This window comes from Hyla sarda, chromosome 11 (genome assembly GCF_029499605.1).
Source record: "Hyla sarda isolate aHylSar1 chromosome 11, aHylSar1.hap1, whole genome shotgun sequence".
Classification (NCBI taxonomy): Eukaryota; Metazoa; Chordata; class Amphibia; order Anura; family Hylidae; genus Hyla; species Hyla sarda.
The window spans coordinates 43,767,979-43,789,674 of record NC_079199.1 but is presented as its reverse complement, the minus strand read 5'-3'; the positions used below and the strand labels follow the sequence as shown (position 1 = coordinate 43,789,674).

The following is a 21,696-nucleotide window of genomic DNA, read 5'->3' as shown; positions in this document are numbered from 1 at the left end:
TTCATCCTGCAGCCTCTCTAGATCCATCTGCATTCGCTTGCCATGCTGCAAGGGTTAAGATCCTAATCTCCTATGAACTTTGCGTAACCGATCTCCTTACTTCCGGGAACGAGTCTTCTCCACCTGCTCCCCGTACAGGCCACCAATTTTGTTGCACATATGCGGAAAGTACGGTCAATAATTCCACTGTGGGAAGGGAGCGGTCTGGGTGAAACCAGAAGTATTTTTATTGAACAATTTTTCTGTAATGACAAATCATAGCCTTTCAGTCTGGTGGACAGGATAGTAACAGCATATTCTGCCTGGCCAGGAACTAAAGGTTCATCATTTAAGTTCCCCCCTGCGGTTTGCAGTACTATGTCATACAGGCTTTAAACACTCTGCTGCCATCTACTGGAGATTTAGTAGAATTGCAATGAATTTAACTTTCCTATTATGACAGCTGGACATGTAATAAATATGTATTAGTTTATTTTTAGGGGGTGCCTGTTTTTAACATAGCTTCCACAATTCCTTGTATTGAACCAATCCCATAGCTGAATCCTCTTTAGGAGACAGTCCTGGCATTTGCTGGACTTTCTTAGGCACCCTAAAACCTTCTTCCCAGCAATTGAACCACTGTTTGAAGTTCTTGATGATCAGCTAAATGGTTAATTTATGGACAATCTTACAAGCAGCAGTGTCCATGCCTGTAAAGCACTTTTGATGCAAAGCAATGATGATTAATGTGTTCTCTTGAAGGTAAACATGGTTAACAGAGCAGGACATTGATTTTATGCACCCTCTTCCTTTTAAAGCATCCAGTTTGCTCTTATAATTCAATAAGCATTAGGAAGGTGTATGAGCTGCCTTATACTTGTTAACATTGTCTCCCAAGCCAACAAGAAGATCACTGAAATGATGTTAGCAGGTCATTTTATGGCAGAGCTGAACTTCAGTAATAATTGTTCTTTATGATTAGGTTAATTTTCGTGGCAACAAAAGACTGTGCAATGTATTGCAATTCATTTGATCAGTCTTCATAACTATCTAGAGTGAATACAGATTGCCACTATAAAAACTGAAGCAGTAAACTTTGCAAAAATGAAAATTTGTGACAGCCTTAAACTTTTGGCCACAACTGTGTAAACGACTTATATAATTACAACACAAAAACAATTGAAGTGTATGCTAATATAATATTATTCCAAATGTAAATGGGATAATCAGACAGTTTGGTGTGCAATGTTATAATTATGGGGTGGGGGTGGGGGTGGGGGGTTATTACACAACAAACAGGAAATAATTCAATGGAAATACAAAGCAGAACAAGCAAGCCTTGATTATACAGAATTTTTAGGTAGGAGATCATCTCCCTCCACGCTATCGAGTTGGAAAGTTTAACCGTGCTCCAGATTAATGATGTAATGGTTTCCATGGATAACAGGTAACTTTACTAAAAGTAGACTAAATAGGATTATGTGTGCGCATGATCTGAGGGCAGGCTGTTCAGTAAATGGAGATGGTGCGGTGGTTCGGGTTCTGTAAGGGAAGTCCAGCTTAAAAGCTCATCTTTTCCAAGAAGACCTAGCTGCCTTTTTTCATGGTGTGCTATTCATAATGAATGAGATTAGAGAAAATTAAATGAAAATAATACAGAGAAGCCATAGAGGTAAGAGGTATAGGGATTGCATTCAGAGAGTAAATGAGGCTAGATTAATGGAAAGGGGCTCAGATTTACCTATTTTGTTCTTTTCATTTTTGCCTTTCAATATTTTTCTAGATAATGTCCATTCATTATTCTGTTTAACAATTTTTCAGATGGCTGCACCTACTTGTCCAATCCTTTTCCACCCATATATATATATATATATATATATATATATATATATATGAATGCTCGGCTTGGTTGTCAGGCAGTCTGCTGGTCCCACCAAAATTGGATCCGAGTGACTTTAATGTGTATGGCCAGCTTCGGTTCTTAACTGGGACTAAAAGGCCCTATACACATTAAAGGGGTACTCTGCTGCTCAGCGTTTGGAACAAACTGTTCCGAACGCTGGAGCCGCCGCCGGCAGCTCGTGATGTCATAGCCCCTCCCCCTCGATGCAAGTCTATGGGAGGGGGCGTGACACCACGTCACACCCCCTTCCATATACTTCCATGGAGGGGTGTGGCTATGATGTCAAGAGCTGATGGCGGCAGTGGGGGGCGGGGCTATGACATCACAAGCTGACGGCTCTGGCTCCAGCATTCGGAACAGTTTGTTCCAAACGCTGAGCAGCGGAGTACCCCTTCAATGATTTTGGTGGGATCTGTCTAATGTGTATGGCCTCATATGGATCTAATGTGTATGGCCTCATATGGATCTAATGTGTATGGCCTCATACAGATCAATGGTTGTCCATGGAATACATGCATGTCCATGGAACTTAAGTCTATCAGAGCGACCATATGGTCATAACTTATGGCTCATAGAACTGATATTTATATGCCCTTATAGGACATATGAACAACAGATATCTTTATGATGCTATTTATCTGTGCATATTCTTTATGATTTAAGAATTTAGTTGAGAATTCCTCGATCGTGATCAAAAGTTACAAACAGCCCTACCTAAGCAAATTTCAGGTTTCACTTTGTAGAGGTTAGGTATTTATGATGTGCAAAAGTCGCATGTAGGCAAAAAAAAAACAAACCCCTTAAAAAAAGTTGCAAGTCTACTCCATGTCTGACCTGGAGTACAAAACTCCCGTACATGAGCAAATTTAAAAAGTCGCAAAAAAGTCTCACAGAAGTCTCAGCTGCAACTTTTTTGTTTTGCTTATGTGCTCCATATCAACTCCTGTAATAGTATGATAAATATGTAGCACATAAGCAAAACTAAAGCAAAAAAAAAATAAAAAATGTCTTCAGAACTTGCTTACCAAAGCAACGATGATGAGTGTGTTACACACTGCACCCCGACCACAAGCACCGGCCAGGAGCACAGTGTCCCCGTGTCCCCGACCGCTGGCGGGGCCGGGATTCGCATCGCCGGATGCGCCCGCATGCAAACCCCGGCCCCTCACTCACCCAGTCCCGCTCCTGCAGCTTCCTCACTCTCTCAGCTCCGGCTCCATCCCTTAGGGCGCGTGCACGCTAGAATTTGAAATTTAAAGGGCCAGTATGCCCATAATTAGTAAACTAACCTGACAGCACATTATAAGTTTTAGTACCTCCCACACACCCCTGCCAGATCTTCAGTACCATTTGCCTGAGAGAAAGCGTTCCCATTGCTTGTTTTGCCATTCCCATGTATCCAGACCTTCCTGCTAAGTTTTTTGACTATGAACCTTTGCCGCCTGCCTAGACCTTCTGCTATGTTTGACTACGTTACATTCTCATCCTTCAGTACCTCACCTTACCCAGTTACCTGTGTGGTCGAGCCGTGTCGGGGGTAGCGACCTGGGTGTCGCCTGCTGCAGCAAGCCCATCCTGCCTTGCGGCGGGCTCTGGTGAAAACCTGCGGCACCTTGGACTCCACTCCCCGATACGGTCCGAGTCATTTGCCACACAGGTGGAGGATCCACTTCCAACTGACAGCCTACATCCAGGTGCGTGACAGAATGTCCCCCTTGGTCTTCATAAAACAGGCATGGATACTGACAGATGTTTCACTCAACACAAAGGTAGGCAAAGCAGGGATCACTTCATGTCAAACATACTGCTTTTTATTGTTACAAGGCCTCCTTCTTCACTTTAGCCAAGAAGACTTAGCCATACTCCTTCCTCTTATGCATATCTCCATAAACCTTAAGAAAACAGGTTGTTTATTTCCAGTCTAAACCTGTGGGTGGTCAGAAACCTCCTGAACATTGAAAAGGAGCTAGGGCCATCCAACTTATCAGTCCATATATTTTATTTCATATTGAAAACCAGTCTCAGTCTTTTACCACTTAGTAACACTAAGTTACCCAATGTATAGAGCGAAAAGTTTACATCTTCAGTTATGTTTTATATTTTTTGGCTTTTGGATGCAAAAAAGAATGTTTACAGCCACTTAGAACAAGCAGATGTCTAAGCAATGGTATGGAACAAAAACAAAAACCCTGAATCTTATTTTCTTATTGAGAAAAAGATAACTTTTTTTGTATGCTCTTCCTTCAATGTACAATGATGGACAAGAAATGAAAACCTTACCTCTGGAGTCCAACCCGATGAGTTATCTGTATCATCATGTTCTTCAAAGCCATTGTTGGTGAAGGTGGTCTCCATCTCATGACTCCCCTCTGTGACCTGCCGACTACAGATGGATGCAGCCTCCTGTCTGGTTGCACTTTGTCTCCCACCAGCCACAGATGCTGGGGCAGAGTGTATGGATACATGATCCTCTTCATGGTAGGACTGGTAACTAAGAACATCCAAATCTAAACAGATGACATGACCCCATATATCAATTTTACATAATTGTCACTCACTTTATTACATTACATAGCACCTTGTGAAAGGAGTCTAAAATGTTTAAAAGCACAAACAAAAACTGCAGGCAGCCAGTGATAGCATTCAAGTAATAAGATCATCCTCATTGTGCATAATATGTATTGGGGACTTACATGAAACGTGTTTTATCTGCAATTAGAAACTTGTACCACATATGACAGCCGTATTCATGAACTGATCATGTATACTTCAATTTATCTAATTCACTGATAGAACAATATAAAGTTAGGTCTCCCAAAAATATTCTCAAAAATTGACTTAAAAAGGGAACCTTAAAATATTACTTTTAATGTGCATACGTATAAAATGTACAATATTGTCTCAAAAATGAGTATCAAAAAAAATATATAAGTAGATAGTTCCTCAGCTCACCTCTCCATCCAGAAACCTGACGCACGGCACTGTATGAACCAAGACAATGTAGAGAAGTAGAGATCCAGCGCAGGACATAGTGCAAGTAAAGGCCGTTTTATTCAAGCCACAAGACAGCAGGATACAGAATAACGCGTTTCAGCCGGCGTAACCAGCCTTACTAATACAAAGGCAAAGAGTGATACAGCCATTCCTTTATGGGAAAGGGGATCAACAGACCGCCCAGGTAAACACCTGGATCAATTAGCTGAATCCACTCCCACAAGGGAAGTACAAAATACACAAAAAAACATTTCCAAAGTATTAAAAAAGAGAAAAACTATATAGATGCAATATATAAAAGGTCCCATAAGTTATAGCAGCATATACTAATGGCATTACAAAAATTATGTATAAAACAGGTATAAATATATATATATATATATATATATATATATATATATATATATATATAGAAGGATATGTAATGCATGCCATAGAGTATATATAGAAGGAGAGGCATAACTGTGTTTGATGGTATCTAAGTATACATACGGTGAAATAGTTATAAATAAAATGGTATAAATGTTTTAATAATGTAAAATTACATCCTGTCTACGATTAAGTCCCTTGGGGAATCGAGAATCAAGTTGTAAAATCCAATACACTTCCACTGCAACTGTTGCAAATTTATGCACAAATGTTACCGAATTTATTTTATATTCCACTGCGAAAAATTATAAAATGCAACAATACATTAATTGTAACACAACACAAGTTATATATTTGTTCTCTTGTATCACCTGCAGAGTACAATATGTAGGGTGTACTTCAAACTCATTAAAAGTCAGAATTAGAAAACATATTTCTGAAATTGCTCACTTTAATTCTCCTCACACATCCATGGTCACACAACATTGCACACAGGTCCATCAGGTAGATTATTCCTGTAAGGGTTATCCCCCCCCCCCCAAAAAAAAAATCCTTGACATTGAAGTGTATTAGATTTTAGAACTTGATTCTCGATTCCCCAAGGGACTTAATCGTAGACAGGATGTAATTTTACATTATTAAGACATTTATACAGTTTTATTTATAACTATTTCACTGTATGTCTACTAATATACCATCTAACACAGTTATGCCTCTCCTTCTATATATATTCTATGGCATGCATTACATATCCTTTTATATATATATATATATATATATATATATATATTTATATATATATATATATATATATATATATATTTATACCTGTTTTATACATAATTTTTGTAATGCCATTAGTATATGCAGCTATAATTTATGGGACCTTTTATATATTGCATCTATATAGTTTTTCTCTTTTTTAATACTTTGGAAATTTTATTTGTGTATTTTGTACTTCCCTTGTGGGAGTGGATTCAGCTAATTGACCCAGGTGTTTACCTGGGCGGTCTGTTGATCCCCTTTCCCATAAAGGAATGGCTGTATCACTCTTTCCCTTTGTATTAGTAAGGCTGGTTACACCGGCTGAAACGCGTTACCCTGTATCTTGCTGTCTTGTGGCTTGAATAAAACGGCTTTTATTTGCACTATATCCTGCGCTGGACCTTTACTGCTCTAAAAAAATAAATATGTATTAAAAAAAAAACATATATCATAGTCGCCATCAGTCTATAGCCACATATTCAATATCACCACCTCACAATAGGGATCCGTTGCTGTGGAGCAACTACCAATTCCCTCCTACACCTTGCTGATGTGCATGTGGGATATTGTAATATTGATAAGGTATTGTGGTTTAAAGTACTTAATGAGAGCCTGTCACCATGCACCCTCAAATAATATAAGTGCATGTGCGACATCCTCCCATCTAAACCACCACAGAGATAACACTACAATTGAATAGTCTTGATAACCGTCTATTCCACACACTGTTAATAAACACTATAGCGCATCCAGAAGTGATCACATTCTCCCTTGTATGAATCAACAAGTGTAAGAATATGTACACAGGACTTAGTATATTTGTAATCAGGTGCCGCACACATTATTTGATCATATATTACCCTACATATTATAAGGTATCTTCCACATTCTTCCTTTTCACTTGGGTTTACTAGAATAGGTAGGACAGTCCCAAAAGTTTTCACATCAATTAGCTTCTAATGTTAGGCACCCTTAGATTTCCAAGGAAGGTTATGTAACTCTTCTACTCCTATGTATTTTTTTTAAATACACAGGAGAAGAAGACTTTTAATGACAGGTTCTTATTCAGTACTTTACGTCCTTGGCCAGCTCTTGCGATATAACGCGGGGTCACACGGTGACCCCGTGTCATATCGGGTCGATCCCGGCATGAGTTACCCGGGGCTAAAAGCGTGCGGCAGAGATCGTTGTGCCGTGCGCTATTAACCATTTAGACATGGCGTTCAAAGTTGAATGCTGCATCTAAAACGAAAGTAAAAGCTTCTCAGCTGCTCAGTGGGGCTGATCGGGACCACTGTAGTGAAAAAGCGGTGTCCTGATCAGCTAGGATGCGAGCGGAGGTCCTCTTACCTGCCTCCGGCGCGTCCGTTCGGTGATTGATTGCTCCATGCCTGAGATGCAGGCTTCAGTAATTGACCGCCGATAACACTGATCAATGCAAAGCTATGGCTTTGCCGTGATCAGTGTATAAGATCAGTATGTGCAGTGTTATAGCCCCCTATGGGAGCTATAACACTGCAAAAAAAAAAGTGTCAAAAAAAAAGTTCATGAATGTGATTTAATGCAACAAGGGGGACCTATGAGTGGAGGGTAAATCCAATATTATTAACATTTGACCGCTAAGCGGTCACTAAGACCCTAAATTTCCCACCCAATATAAAACTTAACGTTTAATGAGCCAAGATTAAAATAACCTCACACATATTGATCCATAATGCATTGATTGGCATGACACTGCATGCTATATTAGGTGAATTGAAAAAATAGATTGTGGCTGCAGTCCACAATCTATAGTGTGAGACAATTAAAAATCTAACACATTGCCCGCCCGCCCGCCCGACGTTTCGCCACAGGCTGTGGCTTTATCAAGGGCTAAGAGGCAAATGGCCTATTGCCTCTTAGCCCTTGATAAAGCCACAGCCTGTGGCGAAACGTCGGGCGGGCGGGCAATGTGTTAGATTTTTAATTGTCTCACACTATAGATTGTGGACTGCAGCCACAATCTATTTTTTCAATTCACCTAATATAGCATGCAGTGTCATGCCAATCAATGCATTATGGATCAATATGTGTGAGGTTATTTTAATCTTGGCTCATTAAACGTTAAGTTTTATATTGGGTGGGAAATTTAGGGTCTTAGTGACCGCTTAGCGGTCAAACATGAATGTGATTTAACCCTTTCCCTACTAAAAGTCCAAATCACCCCCCTTTTCCCATTAAAAACAAACAAACATGTAAATAAAAATAAAAACCAAAAGATATTACAGCACTACTCAGTCTCAGTGTATAGGTGCCAGCGTCCAGAGCCTCTTGATAAAAGTCCCCTTCTTTAGATAAAAAACTAGCAATAACATATGGATTTTTAGGTGCAAAATTGAAAGGGTTATGATTTTTAAAAGGTGGAGGAAAAAACAAAAGTGCAAAAACAGAAAAACCCGTGGTCCTTAAGGGGTTAAGCTACAATACCTTATCAATGTTACAATATCCCATATGCGCAACAGCAAGGTGTAGGAGGGAATTGGTAGTTGCTCTACAGCAACAGATCCCTATTGTGAGGTGGTGACATTGAATATGTGGCTAAAGACTGATCGCGACTATGATGTATATTTTTGGGATACATATACATTTTTTTGATACTCAAAAGGTTCCCTTTTTTAGTCAATTTTTGTACATATATTATCTACACTGCTCAAAAAAATTAAGGGAACACTTAAACAACACAATTGTAACTCCAATTCAATCACACTTCTGTGAAATCCCACTGTCCACTCAGGAAGCAACACTGATTGACAATCAATTTCACATGCTGTTGTGCAAATGGAACAGACAACAGGTGAAATTATAGGCAATTAGCAAGAGACACTCCCAATAAAGGAGTGGTTCTGCAGGTGGTGACCACAGACCACTTCTCAGTTCCTATGCTTCCTGGCTGATGTTTTGGTCACTTTTGAATGCTGGCGGTGCTTTTACTCTAGTGGTAGCATGAGACGGAGTCTAAAACCCACACAAGTGGTTCAGGTAGTGCAGCTCACCCAGGATGGCACATCAATGTGAGCTGTGGCAAGAAGGTTTGCTGTGTCTGTCAGCATAGTGTCCAGAGCATGGAGGCACTACCATGAGACAGGCCAGTACATCAGGAGATATGGGGGAGGCCGTAGGAGGGCAACAACCCAGCAGCAGGACCGCTACCTCCGCTTTTGTGCAAGGAGAAGCACTGCCAGAGCCCTGCAAAATGACCTCCAGCAGGCCAGAAATGTGCATGTGTCCACTCAAACGGTCAGAAACAGACTCCATGAGGGTGGTATGAGGGCCCGACGTCCACAGGTGGGGGTTGTTCTTACAGCTCAACACTGTGCAGGTTATTTGGCATTTGCCAGAGAACATGAAGATTGGCAAATTCACCACTGGCGCCCTGTGCTCTTCACAGATCAAAGCAGGTTCACACTGAGCATATGTGACAGACGTGACAGAGTCTGGAGACGCCGTGGAGAACATTCTGCTGCCTGCAACATCCTCCAGCATGACCGGTTTGGTGGTGGGTCAGTAATGGTGTGGGGTGGCATTTCTTTGGGGGGCTGCACAGCCCTCCATGTGCTTGCCAGAGGTAGGCACACTACCATTACCTACCAAGATGAGATCCTCAGACCCCTTGTAAGACCATATGCTGGTGCGGTTGGCCCTGGGTTCCTCCGAATGCAAGACAATGCTAGACCTCATGTGGCTGGAGTGTGTCAGAAGTTCCTGCAAGAGGAAGGTATTGATGCTATGGACTGGCCCACCCATTCCCCAGACATAAATCCCATTGAGCACATCTGGGACATCATGTCTTGCTCCATCCACCAACGCCACGTTGCACCACAGACTGTCCAAGAGTTGGCGGATGCTTTAGTCCAGGTCTGGGAGGACATCCCTTAGGAGACCATCCTAACCTCATCAGTATAATTCCCAATCATCGTAGGGAGGCCATATGGGCACGTGGAGGCCACACACACTATTGAGCCTCATTTTGACTTGTTTTAAGGACATTACATCAAAGTTGGATCAACCTTTAATGTGGTTTTACACTTTGATTTTGAGTGTGACTCCATATCCAGACCTCCATGGGTGGATTTGATTTCCATTGATCATTTTTGATCATTAAACTATGTAAAGACGAAAGTATTTCATACGATTAGTTCATTCATTCAGATCTAGGATGTGTTTTTTTGAGCAGTGTATATACTGTATGAGGAAATATATTATTACATTGAAAAAGAAAAAAATAGTGTGACTCTATGCAGTACATGCACCACTACACTTTCCCACAACATATGCAAAAGCATAAAATGCAAAAAAGAAACATAAACCACATCGGCATTGCTCAAATAAATTATATGACATGTAAAAACAGAAATCACAAGTGTGAGAAACATCCATAGGGGTAAAGGTAAGCTCATTGAAACAAAAATGGATAAATTATAGGTAGGCCAATGGTGTCAAAGAAAAAATAGGTTAAAATGTTAAGAAAAATAATGTGTTTTTTCTCATGCTCTAAAAATTGTCAAAATGCTGCAGATTCAGAACATGAATGTTACTTTCCGGCAATACCTTCACATTCAGAGGCCTCTGTGCTCAGCTCCTCGTGGTTTGATAACAAGCGGCTGAACTTTGGCTTGCCCTCAGAGCCGGCCTGTGTTGCCTTTTCAGACACCATGGAGCGAAAGCTCTGAGAACGCGACACTGATATCTGAAACTGCTTAAACACTTCTTCATCACTGTCTGAAGATGTAGTAAGTTCGTCATCTTCCCCATAACTGTTCACTAGGAAAGATAAAATACAGGTTCTAGACTTTCCATTTATCCCACTAAAACCAGTATGAGGCCGGCATCCCACCGATTTCAAGCTGCTATAAGACACTGTACCCATCATACTTGGTCACTACATGAAAACTCACAACTTGGTCTCCACCGATGGCAGGAACCTGCCTTAGATCCTTGTATGACCATCCTGGGCAAGCAAATATATGGTGCAAACCAGTGGTCGTCAATCTGTGGCTCTTCAGTTGTTGCAATATAACACTAATGTCAAGACATCCTGAGACTTTTGGGATTTGTTTTGATGCTTACCTAGAGCCGCTGGTTGCAGACCACTGTTATACTATGATGATGATGAACATACAATTTATTCCAGTTTTATACAGTTCTAAAAAAAATTACTCCACATTCAACCCATAACTAGAACAAAGGCAGGCTGACACCAGGAATAAGTCAACTATATCTGAAATTCAGAGCTGGTAATATAACTTAAAGGGGTACTCTGGTGGAAAACTTTTATTTTTAAATCAACTGGTGCCAGAAAGTTAAACAGATTTGTAAATTACATCTATAAAAAATTCCTAATATTTCCAGTACTTATTAGCGGCTGTATACTACAGAGGAAATTCTTTTCTTTTGGGATCTATTTTCTGTCACGACCACAGTGCTCTCTGCTGACACCTTTGTCCATTTTAGGAACTGTCCATAGCAACATTTGTTTGCTATGGGGATTTTCTCCTGCTCTGCTCTTCCTGATAGGGACAGAGGTGTCAGCAGAGAGCACTGTAGTCGTGACAGAAAAGAAATCCAAAAAGAAAAGAATTTCCTCTGTAGTATATAGCTGCTAATAAGTACTGGAAGGATTATGATTTTTTAATAGAAGTAATTTACAAATCTGTTTAAAGGGGTACTACCGTGGAAAACTTTTTTTTTTTTTTTTTTTTTTTAAATCAACTGGTGCCAGAAAGTCAAACAGATTTGTAAATCACTTCTATTAAAAAATCTTAATCCTTCCAGTACTTTTTAGGGGCTGTATACTAAAGAGAAATCCAAAAAAGAAATGCATTTCCTCTGATGTCATGACCACAGTGCTCTCTGCTGACCTCTGTTGTCCATTTTAGGAACTGTCCAGAGCAGCATATGTTTGCTATGGGGATTTTCTCCAGCTCTGGACAGTTCCTGAAATGGACAGCAGAGGTCAGCAGAGAGCACTGTGGTCATGACATCAGAGGAAATGCATTTCTTTTTTGGATTTCTCTTTAGTATACACCTTTAACTTTCTGGCATCAGTTGATTTAAAAAAAACAAAGAAAAAAAAGTTTTCCACCGGAGTACCGGTGTGATCCTGTTCACCCACACTAAGCCCAATACACTGGGTTAACCACTGGGTGTGGGTAAACAGGAGACCAATGCGGGGTCTCTGACTAATATACATGCCTTCAGTCTGGTGCCCAGTCCCTCTGAAGATCCTTTCTTCGCTTAATTGCACACTGGAGGCAGGCCCACCAGCTGGATTTGAATATTCATGGCCACTGGTCACATTAACACTCAGTAGGCACAAGTGCTCACGTGACCAGCAGCCATAAATATTCAAATTCCCTCGGCGGGCCTGCCTCCAGTGCGCAATTCAGCACAGATAGAAGCCGATCTTCAGAGGGACCGGGCGCTGGACTGAAGGTATGTATATTAGTCAGAGACCCACATCGGTCTCCTATTCACCCACACTATTACCCGGTGTATTTGGTTTTGTGTGAGTGAACAAGATGACCGTTTTCCTTTAAGGCCCCTGTACACATTAGACATGTGGTTGCCGAACCTGCTGATTTCAGAGTCTTCTAAGCTCTCCCTTAACAACTGATGTCGGGGAGAGAAGAATTGGGAATATTGAATCTCAATTGCCTGATCCTTTTGTTTTCTGGTAGATAACCAGTCACCAGAAGAGTCTGGCAGCTCCTTATCCCCTTCTCTCGCAAAGCCAATGTGTATGGAGGATCACAAGAGATGGCTGTCAGGTGTCATGTGTATAGACAGCTTTAGCTGTAATGATCATGTATGACTCCATATTGCATTGCTCTTTCTTAACAGGAAAAATGTAATCGTCTGAATTCAACTTTGCATGTAAATGGATTGGAAAGTTAACATTAGTACAAAATCTCTAAAAGCTAAGAACAGCAGGTCCTTCAATCCTACAACTGAGAGTTGGGTAATTAAGCCCTTAATGGACACCATAATAATCTGGAATTTTCCAAGTATAGAACCAGAAGATGGCGGTCCTGTGTCTCCCTTCCTTTATCAGTATTAGTTTAGGTTTACACTGCATTTAATGTACAAGTTTTATACTGTTGAAAAGGATTTTAAAAAAGTATAAACGGTTGCTATAAATGGATTCTGCTCTACGCCATACAGCATAATCTATTTACCATTGACTTTATAGAGAGGAAAAAAGGCATTTCAACAAATCCTTTTCTTGCTGTATCCTTTTTTTTTTTTTTGAGTAGTTGATTGGGTTTCCAACTGGTGTCTGTCTTTTCACTGGATTTTAAACACTGTTTTCATGATGACTTTGTTTTCTTGTCCTGCTATTTGAATGAATTCTGCGATAGAGACCTTGAATTAAGCCTATGATGGAGATGTGAGCCTAGCCTAAGTTCCTGGACCCTACGCTCATCTCTGAGTGGCGACTCTAGTGTCCAATCAGAAGACCACTAGAGCTGTCACTCAGAGTGGAGAGAGGATGGGCCAGGAAAGTCAACGTGCACAGATATCTAAGCTTAAGGATTTACATCCTGGGCATCTGCAATAGCCAGGACATCAAAATAAGCTGTTTTTAATGTTTTCACTGCCCTCCCTGTGCTCTATACAGTACTCAGTAGTTTTGAAGATTTAAAACCAGATGACAGAGGATTTAAAGGGGTACTTTGCCCCTAGACATCTTATTCCCTATCCAAATAATAGGGTATAAGATGTCAGATCGGTGGCGTCCCGCAGCTGGGACCGCCGTGATCTCTGTGCAGTGCCCGACGTTTGTTTAAAACACTGGATGCGGGACGGCTGCCACGCCACCTCCCATAGACTTGCATTAAGGGGACGTGATGTCACGAGGTGGCATGGCAGTGACGTCACGACCCCCGCTGCCCGCTCCAAGTGTTCAGAACAATATGTTCCGAATGCTGGGGCAGCGAAGTACCCCTTTAAATTATCCTATACAATAGTGTCTCAGGTGCATCATCCCATGTATTCTATAAGAACTAGTACCTCATTGGGGCATGAGGCACTAAATGCCTCTAATTTTTAGCATTTAGGGACCTCGGGAATATTGATCTCAAATACAAGAAGCCAAAAAGCGCAAACCAAAGTTCTTCAGCAAGAAAATCCATCAGAAATCAAAGGCTGAATCAATATCTCTGCCCCTTCTCCCATCACAAACATTAATAGACTTTGGAGAACATTCAAGCCTCTTATGTCAATAAAGGAAAGGTATGCACAGCACCGGAGCCAGAAGGGCCATTTTATGTCCTTGAATGGGAAAAATAGGGGCACTTCAGAAAAGACTGCACTGGATAAAAGGCCAATATATACCATACATTGTTCTACAGTACCGCTGCAAAGAACTTAGGAAAAACATCTTCATAAAAGCCAACAATGGGAGTAGAAAGGATTTAGCTCTTGATTACTCCTGAATATGATGCACTTATTATCTGGTCATCAAATCAGACTCATACTGGGACTGAAGAACAAGGAATGATGTGAAGAGGTTATACGGGACGTGTGCATGCATAGCGGGGAGCCATTACATTAGAGACATACAGCGAACCTCTGCTGCCCACAGGAAATTCTAGTCTATAAAGCACCGAATGCATATTAAAAAGTCAATGTTTGTTCGTCAACAAGTTCCATTTCCAAAGAAGCAAGGCTAATCTTGAAAAGTATGGGGGTGCATAATAGAATGGACCAAAGCAAGATTAAAACTGAGACCTTACAACACTCATCCATACAATGACATAAGGGATGAGCGCTGTTTTCCTCCACCTTTCATTTCTATGTGCAAGTGACGGATGGTGTGACCAGGAGGTGCACTCCACTAACGAAATAGGGTTGGGGCCATCCAGAGGCTTTAAAGGGGTACTCCGCCCCCAGATATCTTATCCCCTAGGATAGGGGATAAGATGTCTGATAGTGGGGGTCCTACAGCTGGGACCCCCGCAGCCTCTGTGCAGCACCCAGCGTTCATTTAAAACGCTGAGTGCCGGCGGCGGGGGTCGTGAAATCATGACACGCCCACTTGTGCCGCCATACCACGCCCCCTCAATGCAAGTCTATGGGAGGGGGATTGGTGACTGCCACGCCCCCTCCCATAGACTTGCATTGAGGGGGAGTGGTGTGATAGCACGAGGGGCGTGGTCGTGACGGCACGACCCCCGCTGCCCACTCCAAGCGTTCAGAACAAAATGTACCCCTTTAATTGACCCAGGATAGTAATCCAGTTAAATTTCTTAAAACTGTAAAAGCTGTATCTGAGCCCTGCTGTCTTGGAAGGAAGATATTTCTAATGGTTTCTCTGCAATATAGGCGTACAACAGTATTATAACTGGCACATGGTAGGTAGGTAGCCCTGTTTTACAGATATTGAATTGCAGCTCTGCATTTTTATAAACTCCTGACATGTAAGAATTTTTTATCAGTCGAGTCTGAGACCCCGACCTATCAATAGAAGTAAAAATACTGAGCACTGTGCACCTTCACTTCTGTTTAACTGTCCTCAGAAAGTTGAGCGTAGACCTGATAGGAAACCATACACCTCTTGTACATTCTAAGGAAAGCTGGGCATGGTGGTTATGCCATTTTGCCTAGTGATCGGTGAGGGTATCATAATCTGTTTACCAGAGATCAAAACTTCCAACATTCCTCTGACATATCAGGAGTTTGTAGAAATGTATATATATATATATATATATATATATATATATATATATATATATATATGTCTTTGGCCACAGCCCTGTATTTTAATGCCCTGGTACAGTGGTTTGTTGCCATATTGTTAATATCCAGGGCCAGGAGCAATGAACAAGGCTATATAACAGATATAGAGGATGCATCTCTATCTTGGCACAATTGCGTCCATCATATGGCAGGGTGCCCTTCTGCAGAAAGTCAATTATTAAATACCAGAATGGTGGTTGTGGCTAAGTGGTTGTAGTTTGATGCTAGTCCAAGGGATCATGTTATGGCTTATAAAAAGAGATAAAATTAGGTTTCCCATTTACCACTAGTAATACCACAGTGTATAAAGTTTGATAACCCCTGTAATGATAATGGGGGTCCCACTATGCACATATTGAAGGTTGATGTTCCCTGAGCCCATGTTCCTCCTAAGTTTTTGGGACATAAAAAAGACCAAAAGAGTATGTATACTTGGCTCAAAATTGTTCCAAAAAAGGTAAAAAAATTGACATTTAGGGTACGTTCCCACCTGGCGTATTTTGCTGCATATTTGCTGCTGCATATTTTCTAACCCATTGACTTCAATGGGAAATAAAATACGCAGGTGGGATTGCACCCTTATAGTTATTCAGGAATAGAAAAACAGAACAAATTTCTTTCAAAAACAATATCACACCTGTCCTCAGGTTGTGTGTGGTATTACAACTTGCCTCTATTTACTTCATTGTAACTGACCTGCAATACTACACAGAACCTGTGGACAGGTGTGGCGCTGTTTAAAAAAAAAAGAAATTAGCTCTTTTTTTCTGTTCCTGGGTAACCCCTTTCAATACGTCCCAGAAAACATATGCATATAGCCTAAAGATTTTCCCCGCACAGTGGTGCTCCCACCATTCACATAAGTAAGTATACAAAAGACTGAGCACACAGAGGAAAAGTTGCCCAGTTGCCCATAGCAACCAATCAGATTGCTGCTTTCATTTTGCAGAGGTCTTGTTAAAAATGAAAGAAGCGTGCTGATTGGTTGCTATGGGTAACTAGGCAACTTTTCTTTTGCACAGGAATTGATAAATCTCCCCCTGTGGGGGAGATTTATCAAATCCTGTGCAAAGGAAACGTTTCCCAGTTACCCATAGCAACCAATGTGGGGGAGATTTATCAAATCCTGTACAAAGGAAAAGTTGCCCAGTTGCCCATAGCAACCAATCAGCTTGCTTCTTTCATTTTTAAAGGGGTAGTCCAGTGGTGAAAAAATGATCCACTATCCTAAGGATAGGGGATAAGTTCCAGATCGTGATCTCCTCCCCATCCCCCCCCCCCCCCTGCAATCTCCTGTACGGGGCCCCGGCTCGCTGGCCAGATAGCGTGTGTTGACCACGGCACAAAGTGGCGGCCGACACGCCCCCTCAATACAACTCTATGGCAGAGCCGGAGATTGCCGAAGGCAGCGCTCCGGCTCTGCCGTAGAGTTGTAATGAGGGGGTGTGTCAGCCGCCGCTTCGTGTAGTGGTCAACACACCCCCTTCCCATGGGCTGTCGGGGCCCTGTACAGGAGATCACGGGGGGGGGGGGCCCAGCGGTCGGACTCCCCGCGATCTGAAACTTATCCCCTATCCTTAGGATAGGGATCATTTTTTCACCACTGAATATCTCCTTTAAAAAGGCCTCTGCAAAATGAAAGAAACGATCTGATTGGTTGCTATGGGCAACTGGGCAACTTTTCCTCTGGACAGGTTTTAATAACTCTCCCCCACTTAGGCGGCATTCACACCACGTTTTGTACATACGGGTGCTGGATCCGACGGGGGAAGGAGCAAACCGGGTGCTCCCGTACCCCAGCCGGATCACCCTGTGACTCCATTTACTTAATGAGCCGACCGGAGTCACCGTTTGACAAAATGACAAAACGTGGTGTGAATGCAGCCTTAGAAGCTTGTTCTACCACTACTAGATAAATGGAGAAATAGTCATGGAAATGATGATGTGTAGGCAGCTAAAAATCAAGGTTAGGATAATGTCCTCCCACACAAAGTTATTGCCTCACCGTGTAAACCGAGAATCAAAAGATAATAGCGAGACATAAGAACATCATAATCGGATGGATCTTAATCATGCATACAGGTTATACAACAGAAATGCAGCAATTTACCATTTATTGATCTTCACACTGTGTAAACCTTTACAACATATTTAGTTTTGCGTAGGCTTTTTTGGCCATAATCGAAGAAAAACAGGTCAATTAAAAAAATGCGCCCATTTCTTTCATACTATGGACAAAAAAGCATGCGTAAAACTTTATACGTCGCAGTGTGAAACGGGCCTCAATGTTTACCCACAATACCTTAAAGGGGTATTCCAGGCAAAAACTTTTTTATATTTATCAACTGGCTCCGGAAAGTTAAACAGATTTGTAAATTACTTCTATTAAAAAATCTTAATCCTTCCAATAGTTATTAGCTTCTGAAGTTGAGTTGCTGTTTTCAGTCTAACTGCTTTCTGATGGCTCACGTCCCGGGAGCTGACCAGCTCCTATTGGGATATTCTCCCATCATGCACAGCTCCCGTGACGTGACATCATCATTGAGCAGTTAAACAGAAAACTTCAGAAGCTAATAACTATTGGAAGGATTAAGATTTTTTAATAGAAGTAATTTACAAATCTGTTTAACTTTCCGGAGCCAGTTGATATATAAAAAAAAGTTTTAGCCTGGAATACCCCTTTAAGGATATTCTTCTCCTCTAGATGCAGCTAAAATTGTGAGAAAAAAACCTTATATCTAATAAAAACCAAATGTCTAATCCCATATACATCAAATTTCAAATTCTTCCCATTAACTTTACACAATACCACAATTAATGGACACTAGTGATAATGTACATTATTGCAGAAATGTATTACAATTGAAGTATTACACCCATGTCTACCTAAGCAATTATTTTGGAGTGATCCAATACATCTAAAATTAATACAAATAAAATAACACAACTTTACAAATATTCCTTAAAAATATTTTGCACCTTGGTGTATATAGCTCCAAACCCTGTGTATTCTGATCCCACAGTCATATGCCCAGAGTCATATGTACATTACTATAGAACAGATGGAAGGAAGTATGACTACAGGATAAGACTAAACAAGATTTGCATTCTGTAACCACCATGAAAAAACAATAAAATATAAAAAAATTAAAATAATAATAATTAAGTCAATTAGGAATTAAAATAGGTCATTTATTTAGGATATTGCATAAATTTGCAATCATTCCGCCAGTTCACACCAGTCTTCTCAACTTCTTTTCTATAGGGGGTTGTCTAGGACCTCAATGGGCTATACTGCAGTACCAGGCATAGCCACACTTGGTGCTGTGCCTGAATAGGTCAAGTAATCAGTGAGGGTCCTAAAGGTTGATATTACATTAATTACCTAGCCCAGTGTTTTCCAACGAGTGTGCCTCCAGCTGATGCAAAACTACAACTCCCGCCATGCACAGACAGCCTTTGGCTGTACGGGCATGTAGGGAATTGCAGGTTTGCAACAGGTGGATGCACACTGGTTGGGTAATCAATGTATTATCATGGGGGTCTAACCTTCAGGACCCTCACCAATCATTAGGCCTATCCTGGCACAGCACTATGCATACAAGTGTGGCTGTGCCTGGTACTACAGCATAGCCCATTCATGTAAACAGGGCTGAGCCATATAGGTAGGTATGGCACTGTGCCTTAAAGAACAATGTAAGTGCCTCAGTGCTCAATGATCTGTATTGAAAGTAAAAAGTCATGGACAAACCCTTCTTGAGATAAGGTTTACTTATATCCACTCTGGATGGAAACACCAATGCACCAAGATGGATGCTATAGGCTGAAATGGGGCATGGCATCGGACCTATAGATGACCCGTCTTAGTTGCCCTCCGACGTGGTTGTGTTGGATCATCATGCATGCAACATTTTTTCTTTTTTCTGGAGGGCAACCATGCAAGATCTCTGGACACATGTGAACCTGGCCTATATAAAGAGTTTATACTATATACTATATTCAAGTTTATTGCTTTAAGTCTAAAGCAATTAAGTATCTGCCGTAAAAACAAAAAAAAAGAATTTCTATTCAGATCAATAAGTAAATATATAATGGACTGAAAAGGCGGCTTCTGAGAGTTCCAGCCGTACCGTGCCATCAGCGCTCGCTAAGTGAAGTCTATCTATTTTCTCTGTTACATGCCACGGGCAACCATATCTGCAGTAAGTGTCCTGAATTGTCTCCATGGCAACAAAAAGCATTCAACATAACTTTCCATTTGTGGCGACGTATCTTTCATTGTAAATAATAGAAAATGGGCCAGTGTGTATAAAAGGTCTGTGGACATAGCAGTCTATTAATCTGCAGGAAATGTGATTATTCTGGAAGACAAAACATTGCCTCCAATGTAACAAGGAGAATATACATAGGGTTCTAGTTAGATAAAAGCCAATTATGCTGCTTCATGTAGCAACAGCGGCAGATAATGTAGGTAACTATTAACCAATCTTACTGAATGAGAAGGAATCGGCATTAATAGGAAATCGTTTTTCATAGGGACGCTCCAGTAAAAACTTCAAGGTTGGGAAGCTACAATGTCCTCTCCCCATGATGCTGTTGGGGCATGATGAGAGCTGTAGTGCACTGCTGGAGAGCTACAGTTTAACTTATTTTTATTAAAAGGCTCTTAAAGGGGATGTCTAATAAAAGGAGTACTGTGGTGTAGGAAAATGTATCCCCTATTCAAAGGATAAGGGATAAGTGTATAATCACGGGGGTCCGACCACTGGGACCCCTGTCACGATCTCCTGCCCGACACCCAGCTCTCCTCATGCACAGAACGATCTGCCATTAGCCCAGACTTTTAAAGACACTCGGCTGAGCGAAACATATCAGGGGGGCTGGGTGTGTTAATATTTTAAAGTCTAGTGTCGCCAGTGTACCTTAAGCAAGCTGGTGGACTGCAGCTACCAATTTGCTAAAACATGAGGCCGATAGGGTTGTGCATTACCATGTAAAGTTATTAGCACATTTGGGGTATACACTATCCATCCCTGTGGCACACATTAATATTTATACTCTGGTAATATACACTAGGTATTTTTTAAGAGTATGTGTGCAAGTTTTTCTTAAATAATTTTTAATAAAAGTTATGTTTGAGGTGGGGTAAACAAGAGGGTAGAGTGATCCCATTTCACTGGGATCTTGTGAAATTTGAAGTTCCCTAATAGAAGCCAACTTGACAATCAGTAGTTTATCTTAGCATAAATGTAGCATTATATACCCTTTATTCAAGTAAATAGCTGACCATAAAATAAATGGATAGGCTGCATCCGCTAGAGCTGTCCTCCAAAAGGCCCCCACCTGGTATGACCTCCGGATGCCCTAACAAAGCATACAGAAACAGGTTGTCTTGAAGATGCATTAAAAAAATGTATAATTTTTTACACCCTCTGAAATTATTATTAAAGAGGTTGTCCCACCATAACAACTTATCAAGGATAAGTGTCTGATCGAGGGAAGACCAACTTACAAATTTCTTTCTGCCACTCCCTTCATTATCTATGGAAACCAGTCATAGATCCAACTACAGAGCTCAGCTATCTCTTGCCCAACCACCACTCCTTTCTGACAGGCGCCTGAGGACTAAGTTCTCACAATTGTGGGTAGTCAGACCACTGTGACTGTTTTCCATAGAGAAACATCCACTAAAAAAAATTGCACTAAACTCGGAACAATTTGTTGTAGATTTAATGGAGGATTTTCATATAAATTATGGGGCAGATTTGTATCATAATCATCTGCAGCAAATCCAACTAATGCAAACATACACAAATGGGTTATGTGTGACTACAACATCTTGAAAACCTTATAGATCAGGTGACTAAAGAGGTCACAGCTCCACTGAAATGTAACATTGCCTTTATTAT

The 21,696-nt window shown here is 41.1% G+C and overlaps 1 protein-coding gene across 4 annotated transcripts in view; it reads right to left on the bottom strand.

Moving 5' to 3' along the window:
- Nucleotides 1-21,696, bottom strand: part of SYT16 (synaptotagmin 16) — a 128,839-nt gene that overhangs the window by 23,149 nt on the left and 83,994 nt on the right. For 3 of the 4 annotated variants that reach the window (XM_056545514.1, XM_056545511.1, XM_056545512.1), the window contains 2 exons: nucleotides 10,598-10,810; nucleotides 4,163-4,389 (listed from right to left, as the gene is read on the bottom strand). In XM_056545514.1, the coding sequence (XP_056401489.1) occupies nucleotides 4,163-4,389; nucleotides 10,598-10,810 (440 nt within the window). The remainder of the gene's footprint in view (nucleotides 1-4,162; nucleotides 4,390-10,597; nucleotides 10,811-21,696) is intronic. The other variant, XM_056545513.1, reaches the window with a different exon arrangement.